This window comes from Anabrus simplex, chromosome 9 (assembly GCF_040414725.1).
Source record: "Anabrus simplex isolate iqAnaSimp1 chromosome 9, ASM4041472v1, whole genome shotgun sequence".
Taxonomy (NCBI): Eukaryota; Metazoa; Arthropoda; class Insecta; order Orthoptera; family Tettigoniidae; genus Anabrus; species Anabrus simplex.
The window spans coordinates 15,537,861-15,560,129 of NC_090273.1; the positions used below are offsets into that span (position 1 = coordinate 15,537,861).

Consider the following 22,269-nt stretch of genomic DNA (forward strand, 5'->3'; position numbering starts at 1 on the left):
GTAGTGAAACCAGAATGCCTTTATGCCAGCGAATGTCTAACACTGAACTACAAGCTTGATAAATTAGAAATATTAGAAAGAAGAATTATAAGGAAAATATTAGGTCCTCCAAGAATTGCAGAGTTTTGGAAATTAAGAAGTAACAATGAAATTTACCAGAACGTAAAAAACATATCAGAAACAATAAGAAAAAGGAGATTGCTATTTCTTGGACACATTTACAGAATGGATGACAATAAACTAACTAAACGAATCTTCAAGTACCTCTGGGAAAAGAAATCAACTACCACCTGGATTCGAGAAGTCAAGGAAGACCTGGAAAGGAACAACATACGAGAAGAATTATTGGAAAGAAAGATTTTTAGGAAGAAAGTCTTACAAATGGAAGGATTCCAAGGGAGGAAGGAAAAGAAAACAGGCACAAAGTGGACTGAAGACAGGAAAAAGAAACACAGTGAAACAATGAAAGAATACTGGAAGAAAAGGAAAGAACAACTAAGGAGGAACAATTGAAATTGTAACGTGGTCCTTAGAAGGCCGGAACGCAAGAAGATAATTGGAATTGCGAATTGGCAGTTAATTCAAAGTCCAATTTTTGAGGCCCAACGACTTTGAATTAATGAGGTTTTACTGTACTTCCTTTATTAGGACCTTGCCTAGATATAGCCGATGGCTACTATTCTCTTAATTCCCTTGTAGACGGTATTTCATTGAATCTTATTCCTTCTGGCTGCGAACAACTTTGCAGAGATTTGAAAAATGGTACAGAACAGTTGAATGTTTCGGAGAAAAAAAGTTTCAATTCTACCAACAGAAAAATTTAAATTAGCACACGGAAGAAAACAAGCACAGAGTAATTTAATATAAATTCACAAATATCTATAAGCGCAACATAATTAATTTTTAAATTGTGGTATTCGTGCGTTCCTGTCAAACCGGTGGCATAGAGCAGGCAGTATAGGAAGATCAAGACGGCAGTGCTCAACACAAACATATTTTACGGAATTCAGTTTTGGAGTTCTAACATTGTGTAGGATTAATTTCTTGTATATAAAACACAAGCCAATTTTCTTTTTAAATCCACTACTATAATTAGTGTGCATGGATTACTCACATATGCGGTATACTGCCGTTGCGCCTAGAAAAACTACTAAATGATAACCTATCAGCTTAGAACTCTGACCAGAAAGGGCCAGTCATCATCTGCGGTTCAGTATTGCATGAACGATATCAACAAATTTTCGTTGAGGTATACATATGCTGCGGGTCAGTATTGCTCCCCTCAACACATAACGGTATTTCAAAGCGCAATGACAATATTTTTTTTCGATATTGTCAACCCTATGCTCGACCATGTCGTCAAAACTGTACCTTATTATAACAGAGGTGCCAACCTTTGAAGTGGCTTTTCAGCAATCCCCACCTCCCATCAGAAAAGTGTAGAGTCAAATCCAAATCATTTCTCGATAGTGACACTCACCTTTGCCCTTCCCGACAGCTACCTATTATAAATTATATCATATTACAAAATAAAAGTTGCACACTAACAGCCAGTTCTGCCATAAAACATTCTTTGTAGAATTTTTTTGCACGCTGCAGATGCTTTTCAACGTGGATTTTTAGAAGCACCCCAACTCCAATGACATTTTTGCCTTCTGAACAATAAGCGATTCCTGTGTAGACGGTCTTAATGTAATTCCTCCTGGGTTTCATTCCTATTAGGACTAAAAACTTTCTGTGGGAGAGTTACTGTAAGGTACAGTTAATACGGCACTAACATAACATTACATTCTATAGTGGAGAAGAACAGAGTAGAACTCCTTCATTCATAGTGAATTTCACAATGCTCACGGGTTGCAAAAGGAAGTGAAGACTGAAGTATCATTACCAAGTCACAAGCATTGAAACAAGGAGGATTGAGAAGTAATATTATTATTTATAAGTTTCATATTCCGTATTGATTGGATTCAATGTAATAGATAAGAAAAATGTTCCACCGATCAATACATTTATTGTGGATGAATTATTACACTAGTACCGGTTACGACCTATCTTGGCCATCATCAGCTAGCACACAAATTTACAGTCATGGGATAAATTACAAAGAAGTTACTTAAGAGCATCCGGATGTCTGATAAAAAATGGAAGTAAAATATATTGCAGAATGTTGCGTTAAAATAGCTCTGGTTAAAAGTAGTGATGGTTAGAATAAACTAAAACCTATTGATTGAGCATGGACTTGAGTACATAAACACATTAAAATATATATGGCACATCATAAGACACTAAAAATATATATAGCACATTAAACACATTAAAACATGGTATGTTATAAAATGTCTATTAAAATTTGAGTTCATGTTGCGTTGCATTCATTCTTCAATCCTCTTGTAGTTCTTGTGTTGATTAAGTTGAATATCGAGAATGTTCTATGGTTGATATACTTTGTATTGGTATGTTATAAGAACTCTTGTCAGTAAAATTCGAAAATTAAGTTGATGTAGCAAGATAGGTTTTAATATCAGAGTAGTTGGTGGTGACACTTCTCTCATCTATGCACGTTATGTGGTCGTTATTGTTGTTGCTGTGGAGGTTGTGTACCGATATGTTTGGATATTTGTTGTGCTGTAATAGATAAGGAGCACAATAAATATCCAAACATATCGGTACACAACCTCCACAGCAACAACAATAACGACCAGATAACGTGCATAGATGAGAGAAGTGTCACCACCAACTACTCTGATATTAAAACCTATCTTGCTACATCAACTTAATTTTCGAATTTTACTGACAAGAGTTCTTATAACATACCAATACAAAGTATATCAACCATAGAACATTCTCGATATTCAACTTAATCAACACAAGAACTACAAGAGGATTGAAGAATGAATGCAACGCAACATGAACTCAAATTTTAATAGACATTTTATAACATACCATGTTTTAATGTGTTTAATGTGCCATATATATTTTAATGTGTTTATGTACTCATGTCCATGCTCAATCAATAGGTTTTAGTTTATTCTAACCATCACTACTTTTAACCAGAGCTATTTTAACGCAACATACTGCAATATATTTTACTTCCATTTTTTATCAGACATTCGGATGTTCTTAAGTAACTTCTTTGTAATTTATCCCATGACTGTAAATTTGTGTGCTAGCTGATGATGGTCAAGATAGGTCGAAACCGGTACTAGTGTAATAATTCATCCACAATAAATGTATTGATCGGTGGAACATTTTTCTTATCTATTACATTGAGCAGTAATAATCAAAACTATTAATTTATCCATCAAAATTACTTTTTTCGTAATGTCACTTTTCCGTAATAAATACGGATAATCCATAATAGTTGGGCACCTCTGTTATAACAAAAGTAACAACAAGTAATGGGTACTTAATAAAAAATCTAGAATACGCACCACGCCAGCAAGTAGTTGCTTGAAATATTTCTGAGCCTCCCACTCGTTCATTCCAGAATCAGGCTCTGTAAATATAGCATACAATGTTACATCTGTGTTCTTGCAAGACAATATTTGTGTATATAGTATGTACAAATAACACACAAAAAAAAAATTTAAAAAAATAAAAATGGCTAGGCTAATAATGATAAAGAAAAGTTGGAACTGGAAGACTATTAGCACTCAGTTGAAGAAGCATCTGTCAGGTGACTAATAAACCTACTCTTGAAAGTCATAATAAACAATCTTTTCTAATTATGTGTTAAATAAAATGATAGTAGTATTACTTTCATGAATGCTGAAGGCTTTGCCCAGCTCCCTGAGAAGTTCTACAATGCCATAAGGTTTTATGTCATTTGACTCCCACGCTAACAATAAAGTGCTTAATTGGTTACCAGATGGTTCACAATGCAGAATTACATTCCAAGAAACAGATCATTGTGTAATATGCACACCTGCCAACCTTTACAGTGTTTCCGTAAACCTGATGGAAAGTCAGTGCTTTACGGATCAACTATGAAATTTTACGTGCCACGATCATTTTCTTAAGAAGCTTCCGCAATCCGCTGATATACGCTGTGTGATCAGCAAATATTCAATACATTGCTCTGATTTATATTCATCCCATTATCAGTCTTCGACTGGTTATATGAAATACATCCTGAATCCTAGGCAGTCAATATCGATATGTTTGTGTTGAAAGAGACCGACTTTTGAATAACCGTTTGCTCATTCTTTAATGCAATGATTCATTCTACAACCCTTACCATCCTGTATTTTTTAAAAATAGGTCTTGTGTTCTTCACCACGAATTACAGAACATAGGTCAAGTTTTAGATGTGGAATAACATGTGAATTATATTAGTCGCTTAATTTGCCTCATGTTTATTGCCAAGTGTCTGAAGCTGAGGTTATGTAGTTTTGGAATAACACAAATTGTGTTCGGTGTTTACTTTTATCTTATTATCGTGTTATCAGTAATTATGAGTAAATTTATGGAAGAACGTTATCACAAAGTGATTAGTGAAACCTATTCTTCTGGTTTCCCATGTAATCATGTAAAGTGTGTTAAACATCTTGGTAATTTGGAATCTAAGGGATTAAATAAAAAAACATTATTGTTCCCAAAGTTGGAGATACTGTTTAAAATATAATCAAGACAGAGTGCAGCTGATCATGCAGGAGCTTTGTTCAGAAAGATGTTTCCTATGTATGAAATCTCACGAGTATGGTTGTACCTGCACAAAAACAATACGTATACTGAACGAAATGGCATATACTGGAACACAGGACACCGTTATTTGTTCACAGAATAGCCCATTTTCTTTATTAACAGATGTAAGCAATGATACAAATTCCAAGTGTTGTATCCCATAGGGGTTACTTTTTTTACAATACTGCTCGAAGAAGTATTAAAAGTATTATTCTAACAGTACAACCACTGGAAGGGGACTCAAACAAGGTGCAACATAGGAACGCTGCTATTGTTTCAGTTGGAATTAAATGAAGTGCAAATTAAGAACACATTGGCATTCTGTTCAGACAGAAAAATGGAGCAACTTTGAAAAAGAAGCACATTACGGTAAACCACTTAACCCCTCCTTACTTTAGAAGTTTATAAAGTTGTTTTTGTTTAATGAAATTATTCCTAATAGTTTTGTTAAATACGTAGGCTGTGTCACTAAAGTTTGCTAGGGATGAATAGTAGTGCAGTGACTATAAGCATTAAACTCTTAACTCATTCTAGCAGTGGCCGGACGACCGATCGCCGAATCCAGGGCATCACAAGTTACGATGAGCTTGTGGATGTGGTGCGTTAACATTCACAGAGGATATGATTATTTCACCAAGAAGTCCATCATGATCTTCAAGAACCATGCTTGCGGACCTCAGAGACATAAGATATTTTCAAAGGCACTGCTAGATAGAGCAGAGAAACAATTGGAACCACAAACTGGCGAGTATCAAGGAGGTTTTAGAAAGGGCCGGTCATGTGCGGAACAGATCCTGAACCTGATCACAGTATACCAGAAACAGTGGAAGAAGAAATTCGTGTTCACATTTGTCAACTTCAAGAAGGCCAACGATTCAGTAGATAGAGAAACAATGATCCGTATCCCAGAAGAAATGGGTCTAGATACGAAGAGCATAGAGCTCATTAAACAGACTGTGACCGACACTACATCCAAGGTCACGTTCAGGGAGATACTATCAGAATCCTTTAGGATTAAAACAGGGGTCAGACAGGGAGATGGGCTTTCTCCCCTTCTATTCACCTGTGTTCTTGACAAGGTCATTAGAAAGTGGTGCAAGAAAATGCACGGAATAGGTGGTATACGAATGGGATATAAGAATAGAGGGACTGCAGTCGACTGCCTAGCCTTTGTGGATGATATTGTGATTCTGTCAGTCAATAGGGGAGCACGGAACCAGGTTACAGTACATGACCAACATCGAAACAGCACCCAGATGGATGACAGTGGAAGGAGCGAGGATTCGAAAAGTAAAGAAATTTAAATATCTGGGAGAGCGGATAGATAATATGTCGGAGAAAGAGGTACTGATATCTAGAATCAACTAAATGAACTTTGGATACAAGCTAAGTATGACAAGCAAGGCAGGCTTACGGATCTCCTTCGAGAAGACACAGTACATGACCAACATCAAAACAGCACCCAGATGGATGATGGTGGAAGGAGCGAGGATTCAAAAAGTAAAGAAATTTAAATATCTGGGAGAGCGGATAGATAATATGTCGGAGAAAGAGGTACTGATATCTAGAATCAACTAAATGAACTTTGGATACAAGCTAAGTATGAACACCTATAACAAGATGATCTCAATCAATGCAAAAGTGAAGACATTACCAGACAGTGATCCGTCCAGAAGCCTATATGCAGCTGAATGTTTGAACCTGATAAGGTAGGATTGGTCAAGAAGTTAGAACTGGTGGAGCAAAAAATTCTAAGGAAGGTACTGGGAGCCCAAAGAACAGATGGATCATACAGAAAGAAAGCAGACCAAGAACTATACTCAAGAGCGAGAAGATCTCAGACACCTCCTGGAAGAGAAGAGTTATGTTCTTTGGACACATCTACAGAATGGACCCGGGAAGACAGACCAACCAGATAGTAAGGTATTTTTGAGACCAGGAAAACTGTGGTACATTGGCATCAGGAAGTGAAGGACCTGACAAATGGGAATACAAGGATTGGAAATAAACAACAGTAAAACTTACAAGTCGAAAATAAAGAACACAGAGGTTCCAAGAAAAATTCTGCGGACCCAAACACCATGGATGGAAGAGAGAAGAAGGTTGCAGAGTGAAAGAATGAAGGATTACTGGGCACAGATCAAAGCCTAGAAGCAGCTGAAATCGAATTAACATGGTCCACAGTTGTCCAAAACGAATGAAAGAAGAAGAAAACATGTTCAAGTTTGTCAAGTTAAATGTGTTAAATGCTGTGCATTGCTCGATGTCCATAGTCACTCAATCCAGAATCAGAAGAGGATCCGGTTATTGGCATTCAAACTTGGTCAAGACACTACAAGATGAAGACAAATCTCCGTTTTCCTTGTCAGTCAAACTATTTCAGTGCAGCCTGTGACTTCATGGTTAACAAGGTGTGTTATAACATGCACAGGTTGCTCAACTTGATGCCATTGGAGAAGCACAGTTTTCTAATGTTAATTTCTTTTTGGAGAAGTTTTTGTTATTTTCTGTAAAAGTGAAAATGGAACAAGAGATGGTGCTGTGAATGAACTCCAAAGCCAGTTTGCGGCTTTTCAGATAGACGACATATCTAGTGTAGTATGTAAACAAGCTACATATGATTCAAAATAGACACAGTCTAATATCTGTGGAGATGGACATCATAATATAACAGGATCTCTTTATTCATGCTGTCTGTTCTTACCAAGAAGAACGAACACAGTTCAGGTTATCGATGTCCACTGGGAGCCCATTTCCATTTTGAAGACAAAAAGTTGTGAAGTATGTTGTACAAACACATTCTGTTGACTTTCCGAAGAAAGCAAAGCAAGGAAACTTAGCTGTCAAATGAGACATGTACATGTGTGTAAATAATGTAAATTACTTGTGTGCATACATAATTATATGCAGCAACATAATCTTAACTTCAAAGCTTTAATTAGTAGTGTGTTTGTTTAACTGAGGTGAAATATATAGTCCCCTCTTAAAAAAAAAACAATTTTGTCTTGTATTACCACATTTTGGTGCATTGGGTTCCAGAGTATTTTGACATGTGGGGGACTTTACTGATGGGTCACTTGGAAAGCTGCAGGTAGAACATAAATTGTATCAAAGTCTAATGTGTTCTATTGAAATCTTAAAGCACAATTTGAACAGTTAAGGTCATTACTGAGGAAGCTGACCAAAACGTTTGTGGAACTATAGTTAGAGGCACCTGTTTGTGATTAAATTTTTTGCCTAATTTCGTCATTTATAACAGTTATTTTGGAATATTTTTAGCTATTTTTTCCGTCAATAATTTCGCTAAATTTCATTTCAACTTTTCAGCAATAACAGATAAACCAAGAATTTAGTTGATAACACATTTGCAGCATAACAATGCTGTATTTTTGCATAAGTATATATACATGAGATATATCTGCTTAGAAAATATACAGTATTACACATTACATCAAAGCATGGAAATTTGAAAAAATTGTATCAGCTGTCACTTTAACAAGTATATCATTTACACATCAGTCTGAAAAAGAGCGGGATACCACGAGTTCCATATTAATAGGAGTCAGATGTTCTCCTGTCAGACATTACATTACAATAAGTTGAGAATGCCCTCTTGCTACCAACATTACTAACTGACCACAAAGATATTCTCCAAGGTACTCAACACTTTTAAACCACGAGTTCCACCTGGTGATCACAGGAATAGGGAGGAGTTTAGCTTTAGTGGGTTCGTCTTCATATTTCTGTTTCAAGAATTGAATGTATACATGCTGTCTCTTCCGTGTAAAGGAAGATGTGTTTTGCCTATACAACACATTGATTCAAAACACTAAGTTCCACAGCCGGCAAACTACCCGCCAAATTCAGTTTATGAGCCCAGCACTGCGTGTGTATTAACCCTTCTGAAACAAAAACCCTAACTGCGTTTATGCACGTGCCTATGTAACGTGCTGAACCTGAAGTTATAGAAACTACATTCAATTGCTGAATTTCAAGTTTGTGAATTACATTCATAATTGCCTGCAAACATGCTGTAGCATTAGCATTTGCAATAATTTTCACTCCCCTCACAAATAACTTCTGAACTGTTCTATAGCTGCAACTAAGCACTTTTACCAGAACCATAAACACACATTGCCAAAGAAAGCAACTCTCCTATCTTTCACAGCTTCTTTTAATGTTTCCTCCTCTTTGATGATTCGAGGTACAGAACCTTCCCTGCAGTCATCCAGCTGCAGGCAAGTCTCAAGCACCTTAAAAAATCAATAGGCGTAATATTAGAAGGCACTTTAACATCATTTGAATGAATTAAATCATTTATAATTTTAAGTAAAAGAGGGATCCAGCATGCATTATCTAGGCCTAAATGGCATTAAATGAGAAAACTAGCATAACGGCACAAAGTTATTAGAAAAACAACCTCAAATTTCTTCCTCAGAAAAATTTTATGCGTATCAGATCTTTCAAGTTTTTTTCAAACACGTAAAATCCTTCCGATGCAAATTCCTTTTCTCGATCAAAAACTGTCACAACCACTTAAATAAACTGGAAAAAAAAAAAAAAATTAAACGCACCGAACAAACGATAAATTTCTCGCTTCACAGGAAGCTAATTTAGCGATAATCGATAACATAAATCTTAGCTTACGGTATATATTGAACGCATATAAAGTAGATTGCGACATCGATTATCGGATTTTATTGCCACAACTCGCCTCGAATCTCCGCCATTAACTTCAAATGATGCAATTCCGAATTTCATAAATTATTTCGCAAATTTGTGCAAACGCAGTTTCACCTTTTTTTGAGCTAATTTCGTAAAATATCGCAACTTTGCGCTTTGCGAAAAACAGGTGCCTCTAACTAGGGTTCATTCCATGTTAAGAAAACAGCGTCGCTCTTATGACAACAGGGTTGCCATATCCGACGGCTCTGCTCGTTACACTAAAAAACATAAACCTCAGAATGGAGTGTGAGAGAAATAGGGGGAGAAAATAGAAAAAAAGAAAAAAAAAGAAAATTATGGACTCAAGGGGTGATGGATGCATTTAACTAATTTCCCCAGGCAATGCGGGGTACTACTGTGCTGTCGTAACGCCCACAAAACAATAGTAAAAATTAAATGCGGTTGTAAAAAAAAAGCGGCAAGATTAAAATGTGCTTAAGAAAGAACAGCTAAATCGCAATACCAAGCACAAATAAAACACACAGCAATTTTTTAATCAGTACAAGTTATGTCATGACGTATCGCTGAACACCACAACACTAAAATCTCCCGTAACAACTTCTGTACAGTACGAAAATAATAGAATACATACAAATACTGTGCAATATACAACCAACTTTCAATCGACACAAGTAGCACGGATTTAAAGCCCAAAAACACACACAACAAATAAACTCCGTAGGTGACTTCACTAACACAGAAGGAAAATGAAGGAAGGCAACAAAGTGATGGCTGTTCCTGTCATTGTGCTTCCTCCCTACGAATATATTTATGAAAAAGAAAATGTTATGTAGTTATTTTAGTAACTCACGGGCAAAAATCCTTTTTATCCAACTTTCACAATACATTACGAAGTACAGTATTATATCCCTTAATCACGAGGAATTATGGGTGTCTCAAAGGGGGTGTGTTCAACCGAGCCAACTTTTTAATAAAATTAGAAACAGCCTTGTTCTTGGTAAGAGGTGGTGGTGGTGATTATTGTTTTAAGAGGAAGTACTACTAGGCAACCATCCTCTATATAACACTAATCAGAAAGAAAAATGGAAGGGGTCCGACACTTCGAAAAATGAAGGTATCGGCCAAAGGAAGACAAGGGCCACGAAGGGCGTGAAAATGAAAGACTCCCTAGCCCTCGCAAACCTAATAGCGTCGGGGTCGGAAAAGAACAAGAGTTGACCAAGGGAGGTCGGATAGGATAGATAAAAGTGAGGAGCCTGGCACAAGTAAGTGGAAGCAATGCCAGGACTCAGCTGAGGGCCCCGTGGTCGCCAACCCACGCTCGATAGTTCAGAGCCCCTGGGGCTTTCTTGGTAAGAGACAAATCAACACCAACATACCTATTCTGTCAAAAAGCTCTCCACCAGCAGCATACTCAAGGAAAATGTACTCCAAATTGTTCTCTTGACGGTGACCATAGTACCGAATTATGTGTGGATCACACATTAATCGGTGAATACATACTTCCTTTCGAACATTGGTTTTGGCATCTGGATGTTTCTCAAAATCTATTATCTTCATTGCCACAGCTTCATTTGTTGTATGATTTAACAGCAGTTTAACCCTGGAACAGAAAACACATCACTTCTACTTCAAGAATAAACAAAGCATGAACCAGGCCTATTTTCTAAACAGGATCATGACTTCACACTTAGAATTATAACAAAATGTCAGCCAAACGTGACCAAAGAATCAGCTGGTAGTAAAGCAGGGCTGGCCAATTTCCAAGCAAGAAATTACGATGTACCCGAAATTTTCTTATCTAAATTAAAGTCAGATGGCGGTACAATATATTTCAGTTTTCTTCCTTTTCTAGAAATAACAAATATTTAACTCTGTAGTAAATTTTGTTTCTGACGTCTTCCGATTGTATATTTTAAAAATCAATTCCACATCACCAACTTATCTAAAGACTGAACAGAAACTGTTTTAACACTTTTAGTACCAGTAGCTTATAGGTAGTGTATGCGAAGAATACCAGGCTTATCTTCAAGAAATTGCAATGTTTCAGTATAACTTATTATAACTTTCTCATTATTGAAGATATGCCTCCGACATTTTAACTTATCATAGAAAAGGAGGTACTTTACATGTTTTTAAATTCACAAGCTATGTTATATTAACGCTATAACATATAAAAAATATTAGATTAACAATTATCGAAATGAAAATTGAAAAGTCGAAAATGAGATAGAGAAACATAAATCAAAATTACGCAATGAAAAATATTATTGTCTGCAGATGCATGCACTTGGTTCACTATATGCAAAATTTCAATAACCTAGGCACTAAAGTTTCTAATTTAAAAAATATGTTATGACCGGGTGTTTCGAGATACAGCGGGGAGGGCTCAAACCGGGTGTCATTACCAACTGAAACTTCACTGAACACTGTATTATGCATATAGGCATTGTTGTCATTAGGCCTGCATCACGGCCTACACTGTCATTTCCGTCACTTTCCGAATCAGCATCTCTGTCACTTTCAATATAATGACAATATCACGAGGTTTATTGTACTGTGGAATGTCATTGCTACACTCGCTTCCTGTCTCTGAAATAACATCACCAACATCATTATTACATAGTTGTCATCGGTACAGACTCTGATAATATATTCAGATAAATCGTCATCATTCTCAAACACATCGCGCGCAGCAGAGGCGGCCATTTTCCTACTCACAAACTTTTACGGTGTACAGAATATAGGTCGCTTTGATAAAATCATATCTCCGTAAATAAAGCGATTGGCGCGATAGTTGTGGTAGATTTAGAAACTACAGATTCCGTAGAGTGTAGATTACCTGCATTGTGCTGCTATATGTCCGGAAACTAAGAACTACAAGCAAATACAAAACTGCCCTCGTAAGGAGTGCTATTGCGTTCCCGGCAATTTTCGCTCGCTCGCCGAGGAACGCTTTTGCGCGCTCTGGTATTCTAAAGGTTAAACATGTCTCCTTGAACAACCATTACAAAGAGAAACTAAGCTGCCAGTCTTGACAATGAGGTCTAAGTACTGCACTGCTATATACTGTAAAACGTTTAATTGCGAGCTCTGCGAGAGTTTGCAAGAACAGCAAATTACACCTAGATAAATGAGCAAGAATTTGCACGAGTAGTACTGATGTCTAAATTGTCGCGTAATCTCCGTGGGATTGCGAGTAATTTTCTACGCACGAGTTGTTAGTGTGCCTTTCTTGCATTGCTAGCGTTGATACCAGGTCCAATAGCTTTCCCGGGCAGGACAGATGGGTTTGCTTATGAACAAGAGCCACCGAGTCTCGAATTAGTGTCCTCCGGGAAGACCACAGAACTAGAGGTGAGCGAGGTCAATATTCGAGATCTGACCAACGGCGAACTGATAAATCTACACCGTGAGAAACTCCAGAGATTTAACACATTAACGACGGGCTATGTAAATTAACGTCGTTTGGTATTGATGCACAGGTGACCAGCTACGTAAATTAACGTTTTTTCATACTGCTTCATTGTGTGATTTTGTTCTCTCCGCCACTTATTAATCAAAATATTTTGTGTTTTTTACAAACTAGAGTCTTTGTTGATCAGAATTGAGATAGATACATTCTTTCTTTGACAATGCTTTCGGCACAGGAAGCGTGGTTTCATAACACTCAGTACTGCGTGACCGAGAGTATTGTCAGGCGTGAGCATGGCGCGCCGTAGTAAAGACAGCTTGAACGATTATGAAATATTTGGAGAATTGCATGCTGATGGTTTATCTGATGTCCCTAGTGATTGCGAAACTGTATGTAATAGTGATTGTGAAGAGGTATGTCCATCAACATCAAAGTACACGCGCGGAATTGAAAGTGCGACGTTCAGTTCGGACGAGCCTATTGACGGCGACAATAATACGAGTGAAGATGCCAGTGATAGTAGTGACTGAGGTTGATGGATGGACAAATAAGGATGAAAACATAGTCCTAGAACCATTTACAGATGTTACAGGTCTCACTTATACGAGCAGTAATTCCGGGAGTATCCTGGAGGTAGTAGATCGTTTCCTAGGCGATGGCTTGTTTCAGCTTCTTGTGGAACAATCAAATCTCTATTATGAACAAAATTTTGGGAGGTTTAAAACCTCCCCCAAAACCCTGAAATGGAAAAATATAAATGTGGAGGAAATGAAGCTCTTGGCTCTAATAATTTCAATGGGCCAAGTTAGAAAGGACACTACAAGGGACTATGGAGAACAAATAAACTGACGGGAATGCCTAGTTTTTCTGAAGTTATGAGCCGAAATCGTTTTGAACAAATCTGGAAATTTTTGCATTTATAACTTGACTGGTGACCACGATTCGGACCGGCTTGACAAAATTAGGCCTATTTACTAAGTTTCTATCTCTCTATAAACCTATGCAGCGGCTTTCTCTTGATGAATCCATGATCCCATGGCGTGGCAGGCTTAGATTTAGGACCTACAATCCTGGAAAACTTACCAGATATGGTATATTAGCGGGAATGCTACGTGAGGCCACTACTGGATATATTTGCAACATGGAAATATATGCTGGAGAAGGGAAGAGATTAGAGGAAACCATATTTTCGGTTTTGGAACCTTACCTTGACTTATGGCACCACGTATACCAGGATTACAACAGCGTAGAAATTGCAGAAAACCTTCAAAGGAAAATTAGAGTGTGTGGGACTATTTGGGTGAATAGATAAATTCTACAAGTATTGAAATCTTCCTCGAAAATACTGAAGAGAGGTGAAAATGTGTTTAGTTGGAAACGTGAAGTTCTACACGTATGGAAGGACAAGAGGGAAGTTCAAATGATAAGTACAATCCAGAATGGGACAACAGAGGAGGCTGTAGATAGATTTGGAAAAAAAAAAAATAGAAAAGCCAAAATCCGTTATTGAATACAATAAATTCATGAAGGGGGTCGACAGGGCTGATCAGTATTTGGCCTACTATATATTTCTCAAGAAGACAGTGAGATGGAGCAGGAAAGTCTTCCTTTGGCTCATAAATTGTGCACTTTTCAATGCCGTCCGGCTGTATCAATTGCAGAATACGGGATTAAACAACATAAAATATAAGAAATTTCTGGAGGAGGTTGCAGATTACCAGGTAGAACAAGAGGAACATGAAAGGGAAGCAGAAGAAGAGGATGAGATAGAAGAAGTATCAAGACCAACTCCACGTACTCCAAGAAGGGATCCTGCTGGAAGAATGTCTGGAGATCTGAAGCTTCATAAAATTGAAGCAATCATTTGACATGGAAGGAAAAAGTACCCTCAGAAGCCCTGCAGAGTATGCGCTGCACACAAGAAATGCAAGGGCACAAGGTACATCTGCTCGGCCTGTCAAGTTCCTTTGCACAAGGGCAGCTGCTAAAAGCAAGTACTAGAATCACTGGTAAGTGCTCTCACCAAGTTTCAATAATTTATTTCAAATCATTTAAAAGTTACAAGTATTTATATTTCATCCTACTTCTCATGCTAGGTGCGCTTCTGTTGGCGGTCCCCAGGAAGGAAAGGAGTAGCGCGCGCCCGGACGTGTTAAGAAAAAATCATCTGAGGAAAGACAGAGGAATCTCATACTGCAAATGAAACCAGGGAGATTTGTAAAATGTGGGAAAGGGTCAACATTTTTGTAGAAAAAGCCACCTGGGTAAGGAGGTCTCAGACCAAGAGGTGAATCTGTGTATTGATAGTGCAATGTTACATTTTAGCGAAAACCTTAAGAGGCAAAAGCAAGTCGCTGGACAGGTTCCTTGTTAAAATTAAACGAACAGAAAAAGCTTTTCCTCACACCAGTCAAGATTCTGTTATAATGTACAGTGCATGTTGAATTGTTTTACAGTATCTTTTCATTTTACATTAATTAATAAATATTTAATTTGTGGGAAAAAAAAAATCATCTGCATTTCAATAATTTCTAACAGTAATATTTGCTTTGATATACAAGTGATATGGATTACAAGAACATTTAAAGAACAAATTATGTTCACAATCCAGGGCTTTAGTGTAGCAAATTAACTAAGTAATCTACAATGACAACTATCAATGGCCCCAAGCCTAAAATATTTTGGACAAAATCATCAGTTCTGGAAGCAGTGATGACAATGAATGGTGATGTGATCAATATGGTTAATTTGATAGAGGTAAGCAAGCTAATTTTATTTTTTGATGTCTGGCTCTAATGAAATTTTGCTGGCTCCTATATTTTTTTAGGTATGAAGAGATGAATCTTCATAACTAGGTTTTATGACCGGATGCCTTTCCTGGCGTCAACCTTATCAGTGAAAATGAGATTAACGTTATGTGATAGTGGGGAGGGAGAGGGCGAAACCTGATGCCGGCACATAGCCTGCTCCTGTCGAATAGCACCAAGGGGTCTGCTTAAGGTTTTACGCCTCTGGCAGATTAATTCCCATCCGCTGTATGCCCTCACTCCATGTGAGCACTGAGGAGGTTTGGAATTGAATCCAAGCTCTTGGGATGCAGTCTAGTGACTCGAAATTGCATACCACCCTCTTTCATACCCCACCGGCACACATTCTAATGGTGAAATGTTTTTCGACCAACAGAACTCGAACCGGCTATCCACTGTGTCGGACCATAGAGACTTGATGCTTTAACTGTCATGGTCACCAGGCAGGCACGTGCACAACTTTATTTAAGTCTTACAGTGGCAAGATGCCGATGCATCGGCACTTACATTCTGCACGAAAAATGCCAGGATGCAGATTCGATTGGCACCCTCTTATAAGTGTAGTTGTGCAGTAAGATGCAAGATTGCGTCACAAATCAAGTAGAAAGAAGGTAGAATGTAATTCCTTCTTATGTCATTAGATGGCACTGACATAGCTTCATTTTTGATAGTTTACTTGTCAATTGTATGATCTGCGAGTGCTTGACGTCTATGATCCAACATGGTAGCCTCCTTGCTTATGTCCACGTTATGTTTTCATTAACTTTACGTTTTAATTGACGCACGAGTTATTTATCGAAATATGAAGCTTATTATTATTAATACTATTTCTACTGTAGTTATAGTTACTTAGCAATTTATTTAGGTCGTAGAAAAGTTGGAAATAGTACATTTATCACAAGGCATGTTGTCACATAGGCCTATTTCAGAAGAAGAAATTGAACTTTTGGGTTGCTTTGAGGATGTAAGCGACTAATTTTAGCGAAAGTGATGATTATGATGTTTTTGGGCCTTCAGATAGTGCACTAGAGAATGATGGAGCCGTGTCATTGGCTAATGGGCGTACAACATTTCGTGCAATGTCAAAGCGTTATAGTGACTGTGGTAAAGAAAATAACAGTGAATTAGATGATCCTTGGACTGAATGCATATTCCCTGAAAGTAATGCTGTCCATCCCCACCATTTATATCAAATCCCAGGGCCAAAACATGTAGGCCTACCTCAACCTGATGATCCACCCATAGAATATTTCGATCTGTTCTTTACACTTTCATTCCTGACACTGTTAGTTGATTTTGAATGTTGTTTTGCTTCTGAACCGTTCTGTAGTAACAAATACTGCTACTAGACACAGGTCTCGCAAATGAATGATTACTATTACTCTCCCAAATCTCATAAAATATCCAATTGTTGACAGGTTACGCTGTAGTCTTTCCCTCCACATGTACAATGTTTTTGGAAATTAGTTTATAAATTGGAAAGTAGACATACATTAACAATATATATGATCCCAGATAAGAGTTAAGATAAATATCTTCACTTAGGGCCTGTACTACAACAGCGAGATAAATGTGTTTTAAATTTATGTTGCAGTTTGCACATTTATCTGGAAGTTCGGTTGGAAACGCGTACTACGACTTCCGTTTATGTGCAGCCTGGGAGAATATTCTTGAGGTTAGCTATGCCGAAGTTGTAGAGGCAGTTAACGCTCTTATCTGGGGCTTCGTTCCTATCGGGGACGCTACTGTAAAGAATCAAGGTGGCCACACATGAAGATGAATCTACATCTGCATGATGCTGTACGAAATTAAGTTGTTACAATGTAATCTATGTACAGTACATATTTATAAAGTATGTCATACTTCCTGCCCAGCTATCACAGAATTATTTAGATTTCCCAAGCTAGCAAGTTGTTGCTATTGACTACATCAGATGCACACAAGCAATTAACAGCAAGCTTCATGGGTAGCCGTGGTCGTTAGGGCATCACCGTTTGCTGCAAAGCAGTTTTTCGTGGGTTCGAGTCCGAAGAGTCGAACAGTCTTTTACCTTCTAAATGTTATTCGGTAGGGTACTAGAGGTGATAGTACACATTTCTTAAATCATTAAAATGAGTAGGTTCTACTCCAAATCCACCCGCAACGCACATATGGACTAAAGGTATACGACGTTCATGGCAATTCGTCCATCGAATGAGGATGTTAAGGTTATATTTCTTTTTACTTCATAACAACTTGCTACTAAAGCATTTACGCTAAAGTGGGATAAATGCTTGCCAGTTACTATTCTCACATTGTACTGAAAAGAAAGAAACAAACTGCTTATTCAATGAGTACTATAAATTGAATTAATAATAAAATTCATGATCCCACGCTGCATCAGTGGCATTAATAATGAATATAAACTTTACTTTCGTCGTAACGCGCATCCTCGTAAATAGCACTAGACAAAAAAGGTTACATAACCCGAATCTTAACTTTCGCGTCCAGGTTACATTTTCAGTCTTTTTATTTTCTATAACAGTTTCAGTATACAGTTAATTAATTTTAACATTCCTTGATGTGTGTATATTTCAGTCCTAATTCTGTTTTTGACCTGAACTTCCACATTATAGCTTAATAAGATTCTGATATTGGATTCTAGTAATACAATCTCAAAAGGAATAGAGCTAAACAAACGAAAACAGCAGGGAACACATATACCACCGCGCTAAATTTCACTATATTTTCAGTAACCTTACCAACCCAATAAAAATTTTACTACATCTTCCGCATTACAATACCGTTGTTGAAATCCGTTGGTAATACGCAAGAAAATACCGGTATTTAACTTCTAGTTTGCAAAACTGCAGCCTACGTATCTGGCTGTTTACCTGACAGTCGTAGTACAGGCCCTTAGTCACTTTGGATTTAGTGTAAAATGAGCTAATTAATTTCAAATCATTTTTTTCCTTTTTAAAATAAAAAATATTTTTGTGCACAGTATCACACAAAATTTTGTTTTTTGAAATGCAAGTCACATGTTTATATTCCTTGGAGTATATCAAGCTCACATACCAAAATTTACCCCCATATCTTTTAAACTGAGACCTAAATAAATTTTGTTTATACAGTGATGCAAAATCTATTGAAACATGCTTGGCATTCTATGCATATGATTACGTATGAGTCGGCATCCAAAAGGTTAAATTGTGTAAGTTAGTGCTATTTTCACCAGGAAGAAAGAAAACAAATGCATGTGTGATGCTTTAAACGATAGGGTTATAAACGAAATGCGGAAGATCCATACGATGGCATTTGAAGCTCCCGTAATCTGCCAGCCTCATGTCAGCATATTTACCACCACGTAAAAGAACTGTTGTAGGATAAAATTTCAGACTTGGGCTTAAGCCTATTTCGGAAAACTGTGAAAGTAGTTTATGGGGCATATAACTATTATAAAAAAATTTTACTTGAAAAAGAAGCACATGGAATAAATCCATTATAAGGCAATGAAACAGCCCTGAAAAAGAATAACAGCCAAAATACTTTTGAGAAATGCTAATAAACAGGCAAATGTGGGTAACTGGTCAAAGGTTAAAATGCACTTAAAAAGCACATTGAAGGTTTTAAGAGTGCAAGTGGAAGCCATTAAGGATGTGGGAGATGCAACGATAGCAATACTGACAACAGGGTCAAGAGTAGAATCAAACCCTCAAAAAAGGAGATATTCCTCTTTCTTCCTGATGAAAATAGCACTAAATTACACGATTTTAATAAAGTTGTGCCTGCCTGGTGACCACGACAGTTAAAGCATCAGGTGTCTAGGGTCCGACACAGTGGATAGCCGGTTCGAGTTCCGTTGGTCGAAAAAAAAATCACCATTAGAAATGTGTGCCGGTGGTATGAAAACGGATGGTATACAATTTCAAATCACTAGACTGAATGCCAAGAGCTTTGATTCAATTCCAAACCTCTTCAGTGCACATATGGAGTGAGGGGATGGGAATTAATCTGCCGGAGACGTAAAATTTTGAGCAGACCCCTTGGTGCTATTCGACAGGAGCAAGCTATGTGCTGGCATCAGGTTTCACCCTCCGCCTTCCCACTATTATATAACATGTCATTAAATAAATCTCATTTCCACTGATAAGGTTGACGCCAGGAAAGGCATCCGGTCATAAAACCTAGTTATGAAGATTCATCTCTTCATACTTAACCCTGTCGAGAATGGACAAGGGTTGGATATGCATTCTCTCTTAAGATACTGATTATACTACTATAAGCAAGAAAAGCTTTTAAGCAGACCTCAAAATTTTTTGTGTCAAAATAGACTCTCAAGTATCAAACTCCTATAACTGTTTAACTAGACACCTTGGAAGCATTAATGCACACACTAACCATATGGAAACATTGAAATGTTCCCAAAAAATGAAAAGAGTATTGTTTCCAGCAGATCAATGCACACACCGATTAAGGGTGTGTTTACTGCGGGAGGTTAAGGGCTTCCAGGTAGCATGATTTACAGCTTCCCGCTTTTAAGATTTTGTCTGAAAAGTATTTCAAGGATATACAATTTGAGGTACTATAAATAAGATGGCAAATATTTTAGTTTCCCGGAATAAATTGAAAGCATTTTTAGCGTGCCTTAAGGCATAACTTGTGTGTGCTGCTTCTTTGATTTATAATGAGGGATTATCAGGATATTCTCGATTTACGGATAAATAGTAGAAATTATAATACAGACAATAATACAGGTTCTAACGTTAATTTAGACATTTTTAGACAGTATAAGACCACCGGTTTTAAACCTTATAAATATACGAAATTTGTAAATACAACTTTAATAATAAAATGTTACTTGCTTTACGTTCCAGTAATTACTTTTACAGTTTTTGGAGACGCCAAGGTGCCTGAATTTCACCCCGCAGGAGATTTTACGTGCCAGTAAATCTAAGACACGAGGATGGCACATCTGAGTATCTTCAAAAAACAACAGACTGAGCCAGGATCGAAACTGCTAAGTTGGGGTCAGAAGTCCAGCGCCTTAACCGTCTGAGTCACTAAGCCCGGCAAAATACAACTTCATTTTAAGTTCTCTCTTCAGGAACAAAATAGGTTTTTTTGGGCCTAAAAATTAAGGTCTACTTATAAGTTACCATGAACAATTTCCAGAATTGAGACCTGATAGCAGTAACAAAAACTCATCATCATGAACAAGAAAAGCTTGGATGACAGGAGAAATCATAACTGAATAGCCTAAACAAATGAACCAAAACAGGGAAGTTTTTACTTCTAGACAATGCGACCTCCAAACTTGAAGAATGCCCAGTTAGTGCTCTTTCCCCCGAATATTCCTTCAGTCAATATCAAGGCATCATTGACGTTTTCAAAAGGCCATTATAGACGACTTATACTGAGACTGCATCTTCTGCCTCACCTCACCAAATCTGTCAATGTACAGGATACAGCGAGACAGACTGTCTTGGCCTGGAAAGCTATAATCAAGGACAATATTCGGAACTGTTTCTTCAAGCCAGGAAATTGTATTAATGGGACAGAAGGGAACTTGGAAAAAGAAAAATGATTTTTTTCCAGGTTCTTTTAAGCTCTAATGAAGGACACTATTTGGAACTATTTCTTCAAGCCAGGATTTTGTGTTAATGGGACAGAAGGAAAAAGAAAAGGAAAAAGAACTATACTATCTTATCCAAGTTCTTCTAAGCTGGGCAGGATACAAAAAAGGTTGATCCTAGTAAATACAGAAGATCGTTTGGGATCTCTGGGGACTATGTTAGATAGATAAATGTCTTTATTGGTGTAGTTAAGGCCATTGGGCCTTCTCTTACAGTAAACCAATTAGTATACATTAAAGTCATAAGTAATACTACTGTAATTAATACTATAAGACACAATTTAAACACAATCAAAATATAACTGAAATAAAATTCCACCACAGTGAGACGTACATACAACAGCAGCAATAATAATAATAATAATAATAATAATAATAATAATAATAATAATAATAATAATAATAGCTAGTAATGATATTGTAGTAGCACGATCACTGAAGGGCCAGAAATGCACAGGTCACTTGCGTCTTGCTGTACCTCTTAACGCTCTTTTAAATGACACTGTAGTTATTCCTCTGACGTCGCCCGGTAAACGATTCCATTTTCGTGTGGCAAACACTGAGAACGAGCTGTAATATGCGGCAGTTCGATGGCGAGGGATGACGACCAGGTTGGATGTTTGAGTCCTTGTATGTCTGTCATGATCAATTGAGAAGTAATGGAAACGCGAAAAAAGGTAAGATTGGGAAGATGTACATAGTAAGAACTCGATGGAGGAGAGAAAGTGGTTACGACGAACATGGAGTCCCGACCACTCTAATTTTAGGAAATATGGTGACACGTGGTCATATTTTCTTAAATTCCACATATATCTCACACATGCATTTTGAACGCGCTGTAGCCTTAAGGAAAATTGCGGCCTCATGTCACTGAAAACATCACAATAGTCAAAATGTGGCATTACAAGAGCCTCAATTAATTTCTTTTTAAGCTTTATTGGAAATATATGTTTATATAAAGAATGTAATGTTGAGTAAACTTTTTGACAGATATGTAAGACATGTGGAGACCAAGTCGTGTGTTCGTCCATAACACAGAGATTCTTAACTTGTGATACAAAAGG

General features: G+C 37.3%; 1 protein-coding gene across 5 annotated transcripts in view; it reads right to left on the reverse strand.

Moving 5' to 3' along the window:
• The window catches only part of grp (serine/threonine-protein kinase grp), a 120,262-nt gene that overhangs the window by 73,928 nt on the left and 24,065 nt on the right, over positions 1–22,269 (reverse strand). For all 5 annotated transcript variants that reach the window (XM_067153785.2, XM_067153782.2, XM_067153783.2 and 2 more), the window contains 2 exons: positions 10,749–10,972; positions 3,432–3,496 (listed from right to left, as the gene is read on the reverse strand). In XM_067153785.2, coding sequence (XP_067009886.2) covers positions 3,432–3,496; positions 10,749–10,929 — 246 coding nt within the window. In that variant the 5' untranslated portion in view covers positions 10,930–10,972. The remainder of the gene's footprint in view (positions 1–3,431; positions 3,497–10,748; positions 10,973–22,269) is intronic.